We start from the raw sequence: 16250 nt of genomic DNA, 5'->3' as shown, positions 1-16250 counted from the left end.
GTACGAGAGGGCACATGGGGTCTGTGTGTGGCTGTTGTGTCATGGGTGCCCAAAATCTACAGAATAGTCTGGGAAAAGAGCACTTAATTTCTGTACAAAGTTACTACATCATTGTCTTCTCTTTCCACTGAGTAGAGGGCTCAGTGCTTCCCGGGGTGAAACTGAGAGTCAAAAGAAGACAGCAAAGTGCTTCAGCTTCGAGAGCACAGGAGTATTTTAGGCAAGTCTGACAATTCACAGTCATGGGATTGTTTTGAGTAGGATCAGTGATTGCTGTGAATTCCTGCTAATGAGTGAATCTTTTCCTCCAGTTCTAAATCTCAGCTTTGGTGTCTGTTTGATGTGGGAAATACTCTGCCCCTTCATTTTGTGTGGGCACAGATTTAAAAGCCTGGTAGGTGCCTAGAGCCAGGCTTCCTGAAGAGCCTGTCATGCAGCCATCCTTCAGGGACTCAGAAATCTTTTGCTGGGGGAGCTGGGCACCCAGCAGCTCCCAGTGAGAGCAATGGGAGCTGCTGCTCACTGCCGACCTTTTTGCAGTCCTCACCGTTTTAGCTGCTGAATGAACGATGAGGTCGTCTGAAAATTCTGTTTGTCCTTGCTTGGTGCTGGTTCTTTTGAAAGCTGGGTTCTTTGAATTCAGAAACAAAACCAAAAGAAAAACCTCCTCCCCATCTCCAGTCCCAAATGATAAGAAATTAGGGTGGAGCAAAAGCAATTACCCCTGTAATGACTCTTGACAGCACTGACAGGATCAAACAATGAGCACTTCTCCCCCTCGAACCCCCCCAGCTGGAGACTGGCAGTGCCCTGGGTAAAACCTGGATCCAGTATTGAGTAATCAAATAATGTGCTTGCATCTGAACATGTTATCCGGCTAATCCTATTTATATATATATTTTAAAAGAGACTTAAGAAAATTACCCATCTTTTTAATGCAGCACTAAGGTTCTCTGCTCTGATAAGAAAACATTTTTGTAATACAATAAAGGCTCGAGGAAGCCTCTGGGTACACCAGACCAGCAGAGAACATGCGTGGAGAGAGGATGTGTGGGACATAAACAAGGGACCCCATCCTTTTATGGGAAGGAAATTCGATCATTTTCACATCCTGCCTTTCCAAGAGCTTCATCTCCTTGAGCACTCTTCTCCCCTTGTCTCCCCTCTTCCTGCCCCCCCTCTGCCACAGAGAGCTTCCTCTTGGATTATCTTTTGTTTTATCCCTGGATTATCTTTTGTTTGCTCAGAGTGAGGGACAGGATAAACCAAGTAGGGACCTCTGGAGTTCTGCTTTGGTATAAGCACATTTGTGAAGGAGGACATTTATGTTCTCTGTTTCGAATGTAAGGCATTGCCTTTGTCTTTTTCTCTGAAGAACAGAGTAACCACCCCCAGCCCCACAAGCACACAAACACAAGCAGTGCAAAACTGCAGGGTTTCTGTGTCAGGACAGACAGTATTTTTAGCAGAGATTTAACAAGTAAAATAGGTATTTTCAACTCTTCAGCCTCTTTCAGTCCTTTTTTAAGTAATAATTCTTCTCCATCTACATATTATCCTTGCCTATATATATATATATTTTATTTGGCAGCCAACTCAGTTACTGCAGTCAAGAGATACATTTTTGCAACCACCTAATACTTCTGCTCTTCAGCTGAATCTGTAAATAAAAGAAAAAATGTATTAATAAGACTGCTGGGTTTTGTGCACTCCATGCACAAGCCATCTGCGTGCGGTGGTAGGAGTCAGGTTTGGATTTACTTTTCCAATCAGTTGCAAGCTTGTAGTGTGCCGGTGCCTATTCTTTTGGCCCACTTTGCCATACCACTATTTTTCCTTTTTTCATTCATTCATCTGTCCGCATCTATTGGAGATGTCACTTCAAGTAAGCACTGAAATGTGCATAAATCTGTCCCTAGCCATTTAGGCAGAATTTAATGCTAAAGACGCTCCTTCCTGAGCCAGGGCTCCCAGCTGGAGAACAGTTGCTCCATATCTGAACTGCTGCCCTCTTCTGCACTCACCATTACTGACAAGAGTTGTGGTCACTCCCTCAGACATCCGGGCTTGCTAAAATTTAAGGAGCCTTTTGGATCCACTTTTCACAACATCAACATCGCACAAAACATACTGTTTTGTTCAGAAGGGAACAGCTCTTGTTGTTCAGAAGGGAAGGCCATACCTTGGCAATCAGAGCATGAAAGCAGGGATCAATATAGTAAAGAAGGGGAGTGTTGTGCACATGGTGTGGCTGCAATTCCTTTCCAGTCTGTTTTCAGATGCAGTTGTGTCTCTGACCTCCTGGCCAGCATCAAAGGGGTATTCATGCCCCCTGTGTACATGACAATTCTAAAACATAAGAGATGAGAAGACTTGATTCTCTTCTGCTGCTGTCCCCAGCCCTATCCCAGCCCAAATGCCATTCACCCCACAGATCACGTTGTTAGTTATAGCTGGCAAGCTACCACTGGTTTGAGTAGCACCATATGTACAACAAATGGTATGTGGTTTGGTGGCAGCAGGGGAGAAAGGAGAATCAGCTAAAGTGGTGCAGAAAGCAGCGTACAAGTCCCTCGTGCCTTCCAGACACCAGGGGTATGCTGTTTATTAGCATTCCCCAGGAGTTATGCTCTTCAGAAACACAGGTAGGTTATGTTCCTCACACAGTGCAAGCCCTCAGCACTCCAAAGGGAAGAAGATGACAGGGCAGTGGCACTTGCTTGTTCTGCATAAATACGTGCTTAGGAGATAGCAGCTCAGTGCCAGCCTATTGAGGTATATACTCCAGTGTAAGTGTATGTGCTTGGTGTCCTCTCTTGACAGCCAGTTAAGAGCATGCTTGGCAGAAATGCACAAATCCCACAGTGGGAACTCCACAGCTGGTAAGAAAGATGGCTGAGCAATGTATTCTCTTACCTTCCCTCTTTCTCCTGTGGAGGCTTCAGTGCTGAGCAGTACTGTGTTGCTAAGGAGATAGAGCAAAAAGAGAAGGGAGAGAATCATGTTTGGGAGTTGGGAATTTTTGCTTTGTGCATCACCGTATGACTTTCAGAATTAGGGTGTCTTAATCTAGCATAAACTGTCCTTCCTAGGAAGAGCTGGATTAGGGGAGGGATGATGGGGAAGACTGTGATGGCCCACATACCATGTGCAGTGTTGCTCTAGAACTGGAAGAGGCACAGAGCCAGGGATGTGGGGCAAAGTCTTGCCTCATAGACAGGACTAGGGACCAGCAAGCTGCTGCTTCTTAATTTTGTGGAGGAAGGAGTTTATCTTGTCAGTGTATCCTGTGGAGCCTCCCCCACTGCTAGCTCTTGTTCCAGAATGGAAAAAAATATGCCCACTGATCAATACCTTTTTTTTTGGACAGCGTGTTTTAGCTGTATCTTTTTGTAGGGACTGTTATACTGCTGAAAATAAACGTCCCTATCCACCAGCCTTACCAACAGCTAGAACTAACCAAATCAGTCAGCAGGATGACGTGAACAATTAGCGTTGTACCGTTTTATTAGCTATAAATTAGCTAAGAATGGTGCCATTTTATTAGCTATAAAAATATTATAGGGCCGAAAAATACACTAGATACTTATACTATGGTAATTGATGTGAAACAGCGTTTGGGATTCGTATTTTTAACAGATCTTGCTGTGTTGTGACTCAGCATACATTTCCTGGGATACATTTATCATAGAGACAATCAGAGAGGAAAAGCCGTGCTTGGGTGGTGGTCTTATGACTAGTCCTAGACTGAAGTGCCAGCTGGTGCATGTCTTTTTGGCAGCCACTCAAGCTGTTGTTTTGTTTTGGCAGCCCCTGTAGCCAGAGCATGCTGCTTTCTCAGTTGAGACTGACGGGAGAGATGTTGGTCCAAGGGTGGATTTTGGCACCCCTGGGCTAGAAAATTCTAGCTGTGCTGAGCCTGCTGCGCTGAAAGCAAAGTGTCCATTGTCAGCTCCTCATGTCTCACTGCATTTCAGGCAGGAGCTGGGAGGAATGCAGCCACTAGCCTATTTTGAAGTCTTTCTTTTGAATTTTTGCCACTCTAGAAGGGTGCTAACCCCTTTGTAAGCTGCTATGGATCGGTAGAGAACAGCTGATTGGAGAAGAGCTGTGCTCATCCTTAGATGATGAGAGTTTATTTTTTCATGTGAAAGTTGCCTTCATACAAGGCCTCTTTGTCTTAAAAATTTACCTCTTGGTGAGTCATCTCTGGATATAGGTAGAGATAGATTGCCTGTACAAGGGAATGCTGCCAGTGGGACAGAAAAGATTCCCTAACTATTTTAAAATCTCTTCATTTCTATAGGTCTTCAATTTTTTATTTTTTTTCTACTTAGAGTGTTTATTCTCTGGGTGCTTGCTTTTAGATTGAGGGCACTTCTATTTTTCTTTGTTTGTTTGTTTGTTTGTGTTTTTCCTTTTGACTACATAGATGAATTTGTTCTTTTACGTTCTTTCTGAAAAGTAAAAAATCCTCAACTATTGCTTTTTTAGAAATAGATTCAGTGCCTATGTATGAGCTGTCCAGATTCTCACGATAAGCCATTTGGATATTCTAACCATTGGTGGCTCTTTCTAGATCTGTGGGGCAGTGAAAAGACATTGCAGGCAAGTCAGTTCTGGAATACATATTTTCTGTTTTGAAAACCCTACAAAAACAGTTTATTCAAAAGCCACGAATTTGAGGTTTTGTGTGATATTTATAATAGATGTTTTTTCCTCTTACTAAAAATAGTTGTGCCAGTGCCTTTTGGTTTAGGGTGGAAAGGAGACAAGCCAAGATTTGCAGGGATATTGTAAACCTCTTGTTTCTGAGTACGCAACTCAAAGTCCATAGTAGAAATTTGAATTTTGAGAGTGCCTCAGTGCTGCCTCTCTGACAGCCGGGCTCCATTTCAGGGCTTTGGGGTAGGCAGCCAGAACCACTGCCTGCTTGTCCTGCAGTTTACTTTCTGGTGCCATACATATCTTTAATGACACTGTGTGAAATGGATTGGTGCCTTTGATCCCATTTCTATTGGGTATGAAGTTGAATAAATATTCTTGCTTACTGGCAGTTTTGATAAAATGGGTTTATGTATTGAATGACGGGGAAGAAAAGCACTTGTCCTCCTCAGAATTTATTCCCCTAGTTACTGACAATATCCTAATGGTGTAAAGTCACAGATTTTGGGCTGCTGTTCCTGCTGCAGTGAATGCCCTGAAGCATGTCTGCTACAAGACAGCTGTTCTAGAATAATAATTCTTGATTAACTCTTTTTAGGGCTGCTCCTCTTCGGGAGTGTTTTATTCTGAATATTTTAACCCACTTCCCAAGTGGATTAAGTAATTTCAAAAGAATGCAGTCATAAGCCTTTGGAGAGGGAGTTAATCAAGAGTAGATGTGTCATTTCAAATTCATGCCCTACCTTATCTTCAATTAAATGCATGTTTAGACCTGCCCTAAAACTCAACTAGTTCTCTAGGGTTGATGCTCTAAGTCCGTCTCATCAGTATCCATCTAAATGTTCAGAATGTCAAAATGTAATATTGTGTGATGAGATGGAGGAAAGATGGGTTAGTGGACGAAGAACAGAAATTGAAAGCGAAAGTCCTGTCTTTTTTGCCTTTTTTTTTGGTTTTACCATACTTCTTGTGTTACAATATCCTTGCTTTCTTTGTGTCTCAATTTTCACACTTACAGGATAGGGATAATACCTTGTCTTCTCTCAACATCATTTAGGGAGATAGCATTCATCAGCATCCACATATTACCAATGATATTCCCAATGGAGAGAAAATGAGAGATGTAGCCTGAAGGATTTCCAGCCCCCAAGCATTGAACCATTTTTCTTCCAATTTGTAGTTAAAAATGGGAACTTAGCTTTCAAAACTGGCATCTTCTGTTGGTGTTTGTTGCAGTTACTGTGCACTTGAAAAAGGTATATTTTTCTGTGTTTTTTTTTTTTTAATTATTATTTTCTTATTTTTAAATTGTCATTGCTAAGTATTTGAGTAAAACTGACTTGTTTTATTTTTTTTATACACACACATACACTGAATATTTGATTTTATCCTACAAGTGCATGGATGAGCACCCTTCCCTGAAGTTTCACTCAGTGAAAGAGGATGAGGGAAAGGAACAGAGAAGGGAGAATAGTCTATTTAGTTGCTGAAAGCCAGGATAGTTGGCCATCGGTTCTGTAGTGGTGAAGCACACAGGGTTTGGTGTTGATCCATCGATAATCTAAAGAATGTCACTGAACCTGGATAAGCATTTCCTCCTATACATAAAGAGGGAGGAGCAGGAACCCCGTTTTCCAAAATTCTATATTTATTTAATTTCCCACTTGGTTTATTTTGCAGGTGTTTTTCCAGGTCTGATCACCTTGCCCTCCACATGAAGAGACACATCTAAATATCAGTCAGCTTGGCATGGAAGTCATCTGAGCTAAGTGTTGTGAGATGAAAGTGGAACTCGAGTAATAACATGCTGCCTTGCAGGAGAAGAGAACTTGATCACGTGTAATCCTCTGTACAGAGACCACACGCTCGCACTGTCATGCACCCAGTTATACTTCAATACATACATCGGTTCTTTATGCCTTGCCCCAGCTGGATGGGAGAAGATGCAGGCGAGGAAATGGTATAGAGGTGAAGTCAATGAGAAGAACAATTGCGTACAGTACTTTGTCTCTCTTGGATTTATTTCCTGGTTTTGCCAATGGAAGTCAAAGAAAATGGAGGAGGCTTCTCTGCAGGTGGACGGCAACAGGAGGGGCTTATTTAACTTGCTTCTCAATGCAACTCAATAGGAGAATAAGTCGTCTTGAAGTTGCATATTTGTAGCACTAACTTTCTTTTTAAATAGATGGGGGGAAAACAATGACCTAGAAAACCAAATCCCAGTTTGGTAGCCAAAATTAACCTCTTGGTTCGTTTGTTCTTTGTCTGAGGATTCCTAATGTTCAGTGCGTCAGACTTCTCACAGACACTTTGACCTGTCTTGGTTTTGGTTCTTCTTCCTAGAACTGAGCTATTGAGATCCTTTTAAGTCAATACCAGTGGCCTTAATGGCAGTAGACTGTGGAGTGACACTTGTGACACAAATATCCTCTCTTTGGCCTGAGTTTATGTAGACTTCACGGAGGACTATATTTTTGTTGGTTGTTTTTATTTTAATTTTTGTTTTGGCTATTGCACAACATATGCACTAGGGACTCTGGAAGCTGCTGCCATGATGGCTAAGTGGCCAAGGGATAAACCCTGAGAAACAGCACCTAATATCTCTGTAGGCCTCACCTTATTGCCATAGCTAGGACTTCTTGTTTATTTGTTGAATGAAAACTTTAAAAGCTTATTTGGAAGCTTAAACCTTCTTTTCTCTTTTCTCCACGAACAAGTGATCTTCAGAACTCCTTGTCTTCACCTGGATATCGGTCTGGGACTGGCCACACCACACAGGCATGACTACAGGATTCCTTCCACATCATGTGAGCACGTTAGCCACAACTCACAGTGACTTAGAGATGAATTATGTTGCTTTTTCTTGCTGTTCTTCTAATAACCAATTTAAAACATTAGACTTTTGTTTGTGTAAAGAGCACCTGCAGACATTTTTATTTAAACCTGATGTTTTTTGAACATCTTACACTCAAAAAAAAACACAAGCCAAAAATCCTGCTCTAGTCTCTGAGTGGGAAATAGAGAACCTCTTCCAAGTACAAAGGCTTCATTCAGCATTAGCCTTTTAAAGAAATTATCAAAGTCCTCCTTTTCCACTCATCAAGTTGATACTGTAGCCCACTCCAATATGAAAAAACATAATGGTGTGAATGGTGAAGGAAGGGTTGGATTTCACATACAACAATGAGGCTTTTCCAAATGATTGCTCTAAAGTATTACTAACCTAGAGGTCCATTTTGACCTGCTATGTGAACCACCAAGGAGAAGTGGAGGTCTCATGCTCACCCTTCAGTCCTATTAATAATTTGATTTCGTTGGGCTTAAAGTGGATTAAAGTCTACAATACAAAAGAAAAACAAACAAAGAAAAATGTATCCTACTATAACTTGCATTTGAAACTATTTGGCACTGGCCCTGACTCCAAAGACTGCATTTAGGACCATAAAAATGGCCTATGCAAGCAGGCAGGTGGTCATTAGGTTGTATATTTTGTATATTCTGGGACCATCCCTACAAGATGTGTCTAGAAATGAAACAAAATGGCGCATGGTCCACAAATGGTTGCTGCTCTTTTATACTGTATTAGCCAACTGCCCTTCTTTGACTGTTTTGACTCATTGACTGTTAAATATTTCCCTTAATTTATGTTTTGGGAGGTAAAACTGAACTCTTGGGGAAAAAAGAACAAACAAGAAACTCAATAGATGTTTAAGAGCTGTCACCAGGATCCTTGGCACTTGAATTCTCAGCATTTTGCAACCTTTGGTTCCAGTGAGAGATTGAATTTACTCAAAAGATGCTGTTTTTCCTCACAGTTTTCACAAAACACTGTGACTGTCAACTGAACACTTTGGGGACAGGGGGGAAATACGATGTCTGGCCCATATGGCATGAAATATGGACCAAAATCTAACCATCTTTTAGGGGCAATGATGTAACATTCATGATAAGAAAGAGAGAGAGAGAGAGCAAGAGAGAGAGTGAAGAAAGAAAAGAAAAGAAAGATAGAGAGAAAGAAAGAAAATTGAGTTTATTCCAAAGATTTAAAACTAACCATACTATATATACATATATATATATATATTTTATATATATATATATATACAAAAATTGCGGAGCACTGCTTGCTGACAATCTCGTATTTCTCTACTTCTGTGTTTGCATACTTCTATGGCCATTCCATCCAGCTGTTCCACTGGGACTGAGGGCCCTAGAATCCAATTTGTGTTGGAATATATAGAGCATCCTGCCAGATGTCTAATGGGAACTGAAACCTCAGCTGTGTGAAACTGTAGAGCATCCAGTCAGTGCATTAGATCAAAAAAAAAAAAAAAAAGATAAGAAAATCCTAGAATTTCATTAGTGTAGCATCCTAATGTATGTGCTCTCAAACTCACTGCTACAATACTCATTGGCTGTGAACCTGCATAAATATCCTCCTTTGACCTCTGGACACACCTGCCTTTAGATATGCTAACAGTAGTCTACAAAGAATAATTATTAAATGACAGTGTATGTACCAGTCTCTATTTAAAAGGGAAAAAAATTAAGCAAGACTGCTTCTTTTATTCCAGTTTTCATTTGTGGTCTTGTTGACGTCTTATTTAAATATGGCAGAACAAGGGCCCCACAGAAAGAAACATACTGAAATGTGTGATTATTTTGTTCTAGAGACAGGCCTACAGTTAAATCCTGGATTCGTATAGCCAAACATAGAGGAAAAGGGGATAAGAGCCTTAACCAGATTTCAGATTTCTCAGGCTCTTTTTGTTGCAGGTCTTGAACTCTGAAGCCAAATTCTGGGCTTTGGGACCATCGCTTCTGCTTGTAACAGGAGGTATTTTTCACCTGTATATGTTGTATACTCTGTCAATCTCTGCACTTCGGTTTCTGGGTGCTCATATACAAGTGTCTTAGTCATTACTAAAATTTTGAACCATAGCTTGTATTTTGTAAATGGAGTCTCCATTTTGGAAAGGCCTAATTAGTGACACGTTCCAGGAGTCATTTTTTACAATTAAAAGTTTTGTTTCTTTGCAGATATTTCAAGCTGTGCACTTCAAACCTGAGCAATCCAGTATAGCTAGATCATTTTTGGGCCTGTGTCTCCTTGCTAAAGTTGTACAGACATCTTCTATTTATAAATTATGAATAGAAACAGGCTAATAAGGAAAGGCTAATCCTTTCTGTAAGGCGTCTTTGGAAGCAAAACCCTAAATGGATGATTTGGTAACAGTTGAGGACAAAATTATTGAGCTTTAGAAAGGAGAAGCTTAACATTGTTTCCTTCATGCTAGATTTATGTCTGTTTGCAAAACAGAAGCCACATTTTTCTGGCTTTTCAGAAGAAAGTAAGATGTGGTTTCCAAGGCCATGGAACTGTAGGATGAGAACAAACTGAGACAAATGTCCCACAAAATAGTATACGTAAAGGAAACAATTAAATCAAATATCATTTTTTTTTTTTTGTGAGTAGCTAAATAATGTTTTGGAGCAGCGTAGTCAATCATAGAATAATGCAGGTAGAAAGGGACTGTCCAGAGGCTGTCTCAGCCAACCATCAACTAGAGCCGGTTGCTCAGGGCCATGTCCAGTTGATTTTTGAATACTGCCAAGGATGGAAATTCCACAGCCATTCTGTGCAAGCTGGTCCAATATTTGACTAAATTTGTGGTAAAAAAAAGAAAAAAAAAAAAGAAAAAAAAAGACAAATCTGTGTGTCAAGTAGGAATTTCCTATGTTCCAACTTGTGTTTGTTGGCTATTCCACTGTGCACCACTGCAAAGAGTCTTCATCTTCTCCACACCTTCTCTTAGGTATTTGTAGGCAGCAATAAGATCTACCCTTACCTTTCTCTTCCTAAGGATTAACTGTGTCTCTTAGCCTCTCTTCGTCCATCATGTGCTCCAGCCATCTGATCTCCTTGGTGGCTCTCTTCTAGACTTGCTCCAGTATGTCAGTAATTTTCTTGTATGGGGAAGACCAAAACTGAACAGAATATCCCAGATCAAGATGTACTTTATATGTTACAGTGTTGAAAAATCATTTAGAAAGTACCAGTATCAAGATTTTTCTAGTAAGATTTTCTGAATGTATAAAATTATGCTTATGGAAATATGCTTTTTATACTGCCAGCTTGAGGCTTGGCAAGCAAAATTCTGCTTTTCTAACATAATCATCACTTTTTTACCTTAAACTAAAATAACGTATCACTCATACTACATCAAACGTGGAGACACATGATATTGCATTTTAGTCACTTTTTAGAACAAAGCAACACTTCAGCGCATCTTTGTTCTGCAATTTTTTCCCCCTTAGGAGAAGAGCAACGTAAACCATCATGTATATTTTACAAAGAATAGTCTTAACAGGAAAGGAGATTCCAGAGTAGAGTGTTTTTCATTATCTCAAAGTTGCTCTCTTTCAATAGCCAGTTCTCAGTCTAGAAAATGATTTCACCTGGATAGTCTAGGCAAATGAACAAAAGAAAGCTTATTTCCAGGACTGAAATCCAGGATTTATTCAGTGGGTTGGACAAGGCCCTGAGCAGAGTGATCTAACTGAACTGTTTTTTAAGCTGAGGCTTGCATTAGGTGACCTCCACAGGTACCTTCCAACATTATTTTTTCCTGTTTCTGTGATTCATATCAGAGCTCTGTCTGGTTAACTATGTGTACTGGTTCTAGTTCTTCCCAGAGTGTATAATGGGTCCATAGGGTTACTCTCAAACTCTGATTCATCCATATCAAACGTTATAAGGTTTATTCATGAGCGAGATGTAGAGAGGAAAAAAATCTTGAAGAAGAAAAAAAAGCTTAGCAAAGCAGTTTGAAGGAATATCATACCATGAGATGTGTCGCAGTCGCAGGAACCAAACAAATATTACAGAAACAAGTTTGCTAGCCTGGAAGACCCATGCAGTGTCTCAAAAATGGTTCCCGGTACCTGAAATCTTAGCCAACCTACATTTCTACAGAGGTGTTTTTTTGTTTGTTTTTTTTTTGTTTTGTTTTTCATTTGATTCAGATTTTTTGGAATTGGGCTTACTGCTTTTTTAAAATAGCACATTTTCACTTAATACCTGGAAAACACTGACTAAACACAGGTGGGGAAGAAGAACCTGAATGCAAGAAGATCCTCCAGTCCTTTGCTTTTGGAACTATTTTACCTTCAGGAGTAAAAAGGATAATCACTAAGATGTATGGCTAAAATGGAATTGAACAATATGACGGTTGCAGTGATTGAATGTGTCTTATCCGTGATCTTTCAGTATTTATAGAATCAGGTTTTCTCCTTCATTTTTACCTGGCTGTAGACAATTTGGGCTTTTTAGCTGCCCCTAACACAAAGGTTGCTCTTCTTATTTAACATGCTTTGTTTATTTGTGTATAGAACAAGTCATATTTGGTGCTTTTGATAGAACTGATCAAAATCCAACATGCTTAAGGGTTTCCTTTTCTCTCACCTTCCTGGAATGTATGTCAAAATCTTTACATTTAAAAAACAAAAACAGAGGAAAACTTTGGACGTTATTTAATGTTACCAGGCCAGCACCCAGTGGATCAAGGGCTTTTATTCTTGATTTTAATTGGGACTTAGCAAATCCTTTCATTCCATCCAGGCTGTTTTTAAGCTTTCATATTTCTGGGTTATGATTTCAACCCAACACTCTTTTGAAGTACTTTTTGCTGATTTCAGATAGAATTGCACTTGCAAAGCTCCTCACATATCAAGAACAATGACCATGCTAGACTAACTCTATGGCTTTGACTTGAAAAAATGAAAATAATTTCTTCCCAAGATTCTACAACTACTCATTGATAAGTCTTGCCTGTCACTCATTAGCATTAAACCTACACCTTCTTGAATGATCATTTCCAGATCAAGCTTGGATATTCTTCTTCCTTGTGTCACACTTGTGTCTTTTTTTATTAATAGTTTAGGGATGATTACTGCAGTCTTTCTCCTCACAGCTCTACATTGGCTTCAGTGGCAAGATTTAGCATAGCAAGAACTGGAGGGTCTGGCCCACCAGGTACTAAGGTCTCTCTCATAAAAGCTGAGACTTTCCTCCTCCCTTAGAGGAATAAGTCCAAGACATACTTGTACTATATAAGTTATATATATAATGATGTAGTTGTATATATAAATTATATACATAAAAATGTGGAGATAGGGGGGTAGGCTGCCTTTATCACCTCAAAAATAGGTTTCCCTACCTGAAAACTTTCAAATGCAGGTGTCATTTTCAAACAGGGTTTTATAGTTTTCCTTAATGCTTGTTAATGGCATTTTTGGTGTGATAATTCAAGTTGAAACTCTTCACAATTTTCAAAATGAAAGCTTTGATGATTTTTTTAAGTGCTTTGGTCCTAACTTCTATATACTGCCAGAAAAACAGGTTCTACACCGTTTCTCTGTGTGAGCGTGGAGGTGCAACCGTATACCATATACACTCACACAGAAGACAAAACTGAGCTACTGACTTACAGTGTGTAGTAACCAACCGTGCCTATTGCTTTGATTTAGGGAGGGCACTTACTGTTGCCACTGCATTTTAGGAATCATGTCAGCTTCTGTAGGAAAGTTTTCAACAGTCTGGGAAATACTTGTTGCTGTGTACTGTGAATGAGTAGGCTGCAAATTGGGGGTTGGGAGGGGAGGTGGGAAGGGAGGGGGATGAGGGCTTAGCATGTACACACTAAAAGTGAACTAGAATGGACAGAAAGGTGACAATTTTAGCCTTTATTGTTGGGCTCTCGGGGAAATAAAAAGCTAACATGCAGTCCCTGAAAGGCCTGATGGCTGAAGGGCTGATCTTTACTTTATATTTTGCAACATGCCTTTTTCCCATCCCTCTGTATTTTAAAACCCAGGCCTGTCAGATTCTGGAAGTAGATCAAAACACTGGTTTACACACTACTGTGTTACCAAGGCCATGTCTCTACCAGGGAAGTTGCCCTATGTTAAAATACCAGTCTAGTTGAAATCACTTTGTGGATGCACATAGTATTTGTTTGCCTGGACTGTGTTTGCATTGGCATCCTATGCAGTTAAGATAAAGTGTAAGAAATGGTTCAACCAATTAAGATACCTCGACCAAAAGGTTCTTGCACCAATTTAAGTGTATGGTTTTGAAATCACTGCATATAAACTATGACAGCTTTTCTCTTAGAAACAAGGCCTTAGTTTAGCGTGTCTGCTCATCTGATTGGAAAAATAATAAAGCAGGCTGAGATTTATTTTTTTTTTGTCTTGCTTTGCAAAACGTCCTGTTTTCTTTCTTATCCTTTAAAACCTTTCTTGCTCTCTACTTCATGTTAGATTTTTGTTTGGGGGATTTTTTTTAGCAACAACAACAACAAAAGGATGAATGCTCCCTATTAAAAAAAAAAAAAAAAAAAAAAACACAAAAAAAAACACACACACAAACAACATTGCTTGAAGGACTTTCATTTTGCACTATAATTTTTCTTTTACCAGATGTGTCTGACAAGTGCATTTTGGAGATGCCCTCGGTCACGTTCTCTCAGGCCTACTCTGGTATTTCTAGTATATCACAGAAGTACCCAATCTTGTAGCCCTCAGTTCTGCCTTTTTTTGACATTTTATTTTTTTTAAGCTTTTTATATATATATATATAAATATATTACTTTGTCAGTTTTTTTGCTGTACAAAAAGTCTTAAGATTTAAAAATATTATTTGTATTATATGATGGTGGTATGTTAATGTTACAAAATTATTAATGAAGAAAAAATTTATTTTTGTTACTGGTCTGTTTCATAATTCTTTTTTAAATTGGTATATTGTAAGATATCTATGCAAAAATGTTATGTGACGCATTTTTATTTAAGAATGTAATATGTGTAATAAACAGTAGAATGTGTTTGGCCCGACAGTGTTTAGTGTGCCTTGTATATTATTTCTTTATGAAAACCTCTGTGAACAGCGAAGAAGCTTTTGAATATCAGTTAAGGCTATGGTTATGTAAAAACACATATTGGTATAAATAGATAGCTTATGGTTTAACTTAAGAGAATCACATTTTTGAATTTAAATAATATTTTTAAAATGTATTTTGTAACAGTTCAAGTGTTGCTTATATTCATGCTGTAACACATGTTGCTTTTGGAAAAGATGCTCAAGAAAGAAATTCGTATTCTTAAAAGCTGACCAGATTTCCATCTGGCTTGTAACATTGCTTCTGTTGGAGTCAGTGACTTTTGCTCTTCGTAAGCTAGCATTGGTTAAAGATTTTAGCCAGTATTATTTTTGTAAAAGATACAGAGAGCACTTGCATTGCATTTTCCATGCCTAGCTTTCAAAACATTTGTCAGTCAGTGGTCAAAACAGGACTAGACTTTGAGGCTCCTGAGCATTAGTGTGGTGCTCTAGTCTGTGCATCACGCAGTCTCACAGGAGCTGAGCGCAGTATTGTTCTCTTTCTCCTGCCTCAATCATTTAGTCTCTCTCTTTAATGTCTGCAAAATTGCAAGCACAATTGAATCCACCTGGATGCTCAAGTACTGAAAATGTGTTTAGGCAGTAAAGACAGTCATTCTGAGCACAATTACTTTGCAGTGTCATGCCATAAAATGAAACGACTGACTTTGTCAAGCCAGGCCTGTATCCATATAGGTTTTTGCCATCTTGTTATCACACACAGCAGTGACCTAAATGGCACCATGTATGAGCATCATGTAAGGCTCATCTGATACAAACTTGCTAGCTTTTAGTTCTGGGGCAACATGCTCGACTTTCCCCGTTGGAAGACCTGCTAGGACTGACTACTCATGGCAGACAGAAGGTAGGATTACTCTCCTGATATCTGCATCTAAAAGTCAGATTACCATTCTAACCTACTCATTTATACTCCCTCTGTAGCTAATGAAGAAAGAGAGAGAGACATCCAGAGGTGACTAACTCCAGGTGATGAGTTGAATGCAAAAGGAGATGAAGTTACATCAGGCGTTACTGAAAAAACACACGGTAAGTTGGAAGACAAAAGTTCCAGTGATGCACATAGCTGCTCTGGTCACTCAAGTCATGCCGGATGTTTGACAATGGACATAATTTGTAGTGTTAGGGTGTATGTTACAAACAGCTCTTGAGCACTGGAAAAGAGCTTGTCTTAGGCTGAAATTTTTGGCTGGTGTTCTAAATGGTCAAAACTTCACAGTGCTCTTGCAGCTTTACTACAGCAGGGGTATCTTGATGTCACGCAAGGCTTGAGGGACTGAGGCAGTCAGTTGTCATACAGTTTCTTAAAAGTGTCTTTATTGTACATGGATTTGTACAATGAAGGTATGTCTGGAATTATATACAATATAGAATTCCCCCTGGAAATAAAATTTTGGTTTAAATTTATTTATTTATTTATTTATTTATTTATTTTTTATAAAGACAAGGTTTGGTTGGTTCACTTCCTCTCTTCCTTGAAAACCTCTGGAAGCTTTTTGCATGTCACCTACCTTGAGTTTTCTGATGGTTAATTGTCTATATGTCTAGCCTAAGATAATTCTAATGTAAATTAGTCCTCTGCTTTCCACATATGAGAGGTACTTACAGAGAGATCTGGAACAAC

General features: G+C 39.3%; 1 protein-coding gene across 5 annotated transcripts in view; it reads left to right on the top strand.

The window, feature by feature from the left end:
- KLF7 (KLF transcription factor 7) overlaps positions 1-15959 on the top strand; it is a 64382-nt gene extending 48423 nt beyond the window's left edge. For 3 of the 5 annotated variants that reach the window (XM_027461151.3, XM_027461150.3, XM_027461149.3), the window contains one exon: positions 6346-14564. In XM_027461151.3, the coding sequence (XP_027316952.1) occupies positions 6346-6383 (38 nt within the window). In that variant the 3' untranslated portion in view covers positions 6384-14564. Of the gene's footprint in view, positions 1-6345; positions 14565-15550 lie in introns of those variants that run through there. The other 2 variants (XR_005267300.2, XR_003498283.3) reach the window with 2 other exon arrangements.
- Positions 15960-16250: the final 291 nt, after the last annotated feature.

The sequence above is a fragment of the Anas platyrhynchos genome, chromosome 7, assembly GCF_047663525.1.
Source record: "Anas platyrhynchos isolate ZD024472 breed Pekin duck chromosome 7, IASCAAS_PekinDuck_T2T, whole genome shotgun sequence".
Classification (NCBI taxonomy): Eukaryota; Metazoa; Chordata; class Aves; order Anseriformes; family Anatidae; genus Anas; species Anas platyrhynchos.
The sequence above is the reverse complement of the archived record's forward strand: the minus strand, read 5'-3'. Positions and strand labels throughout refer to the sequence as shown.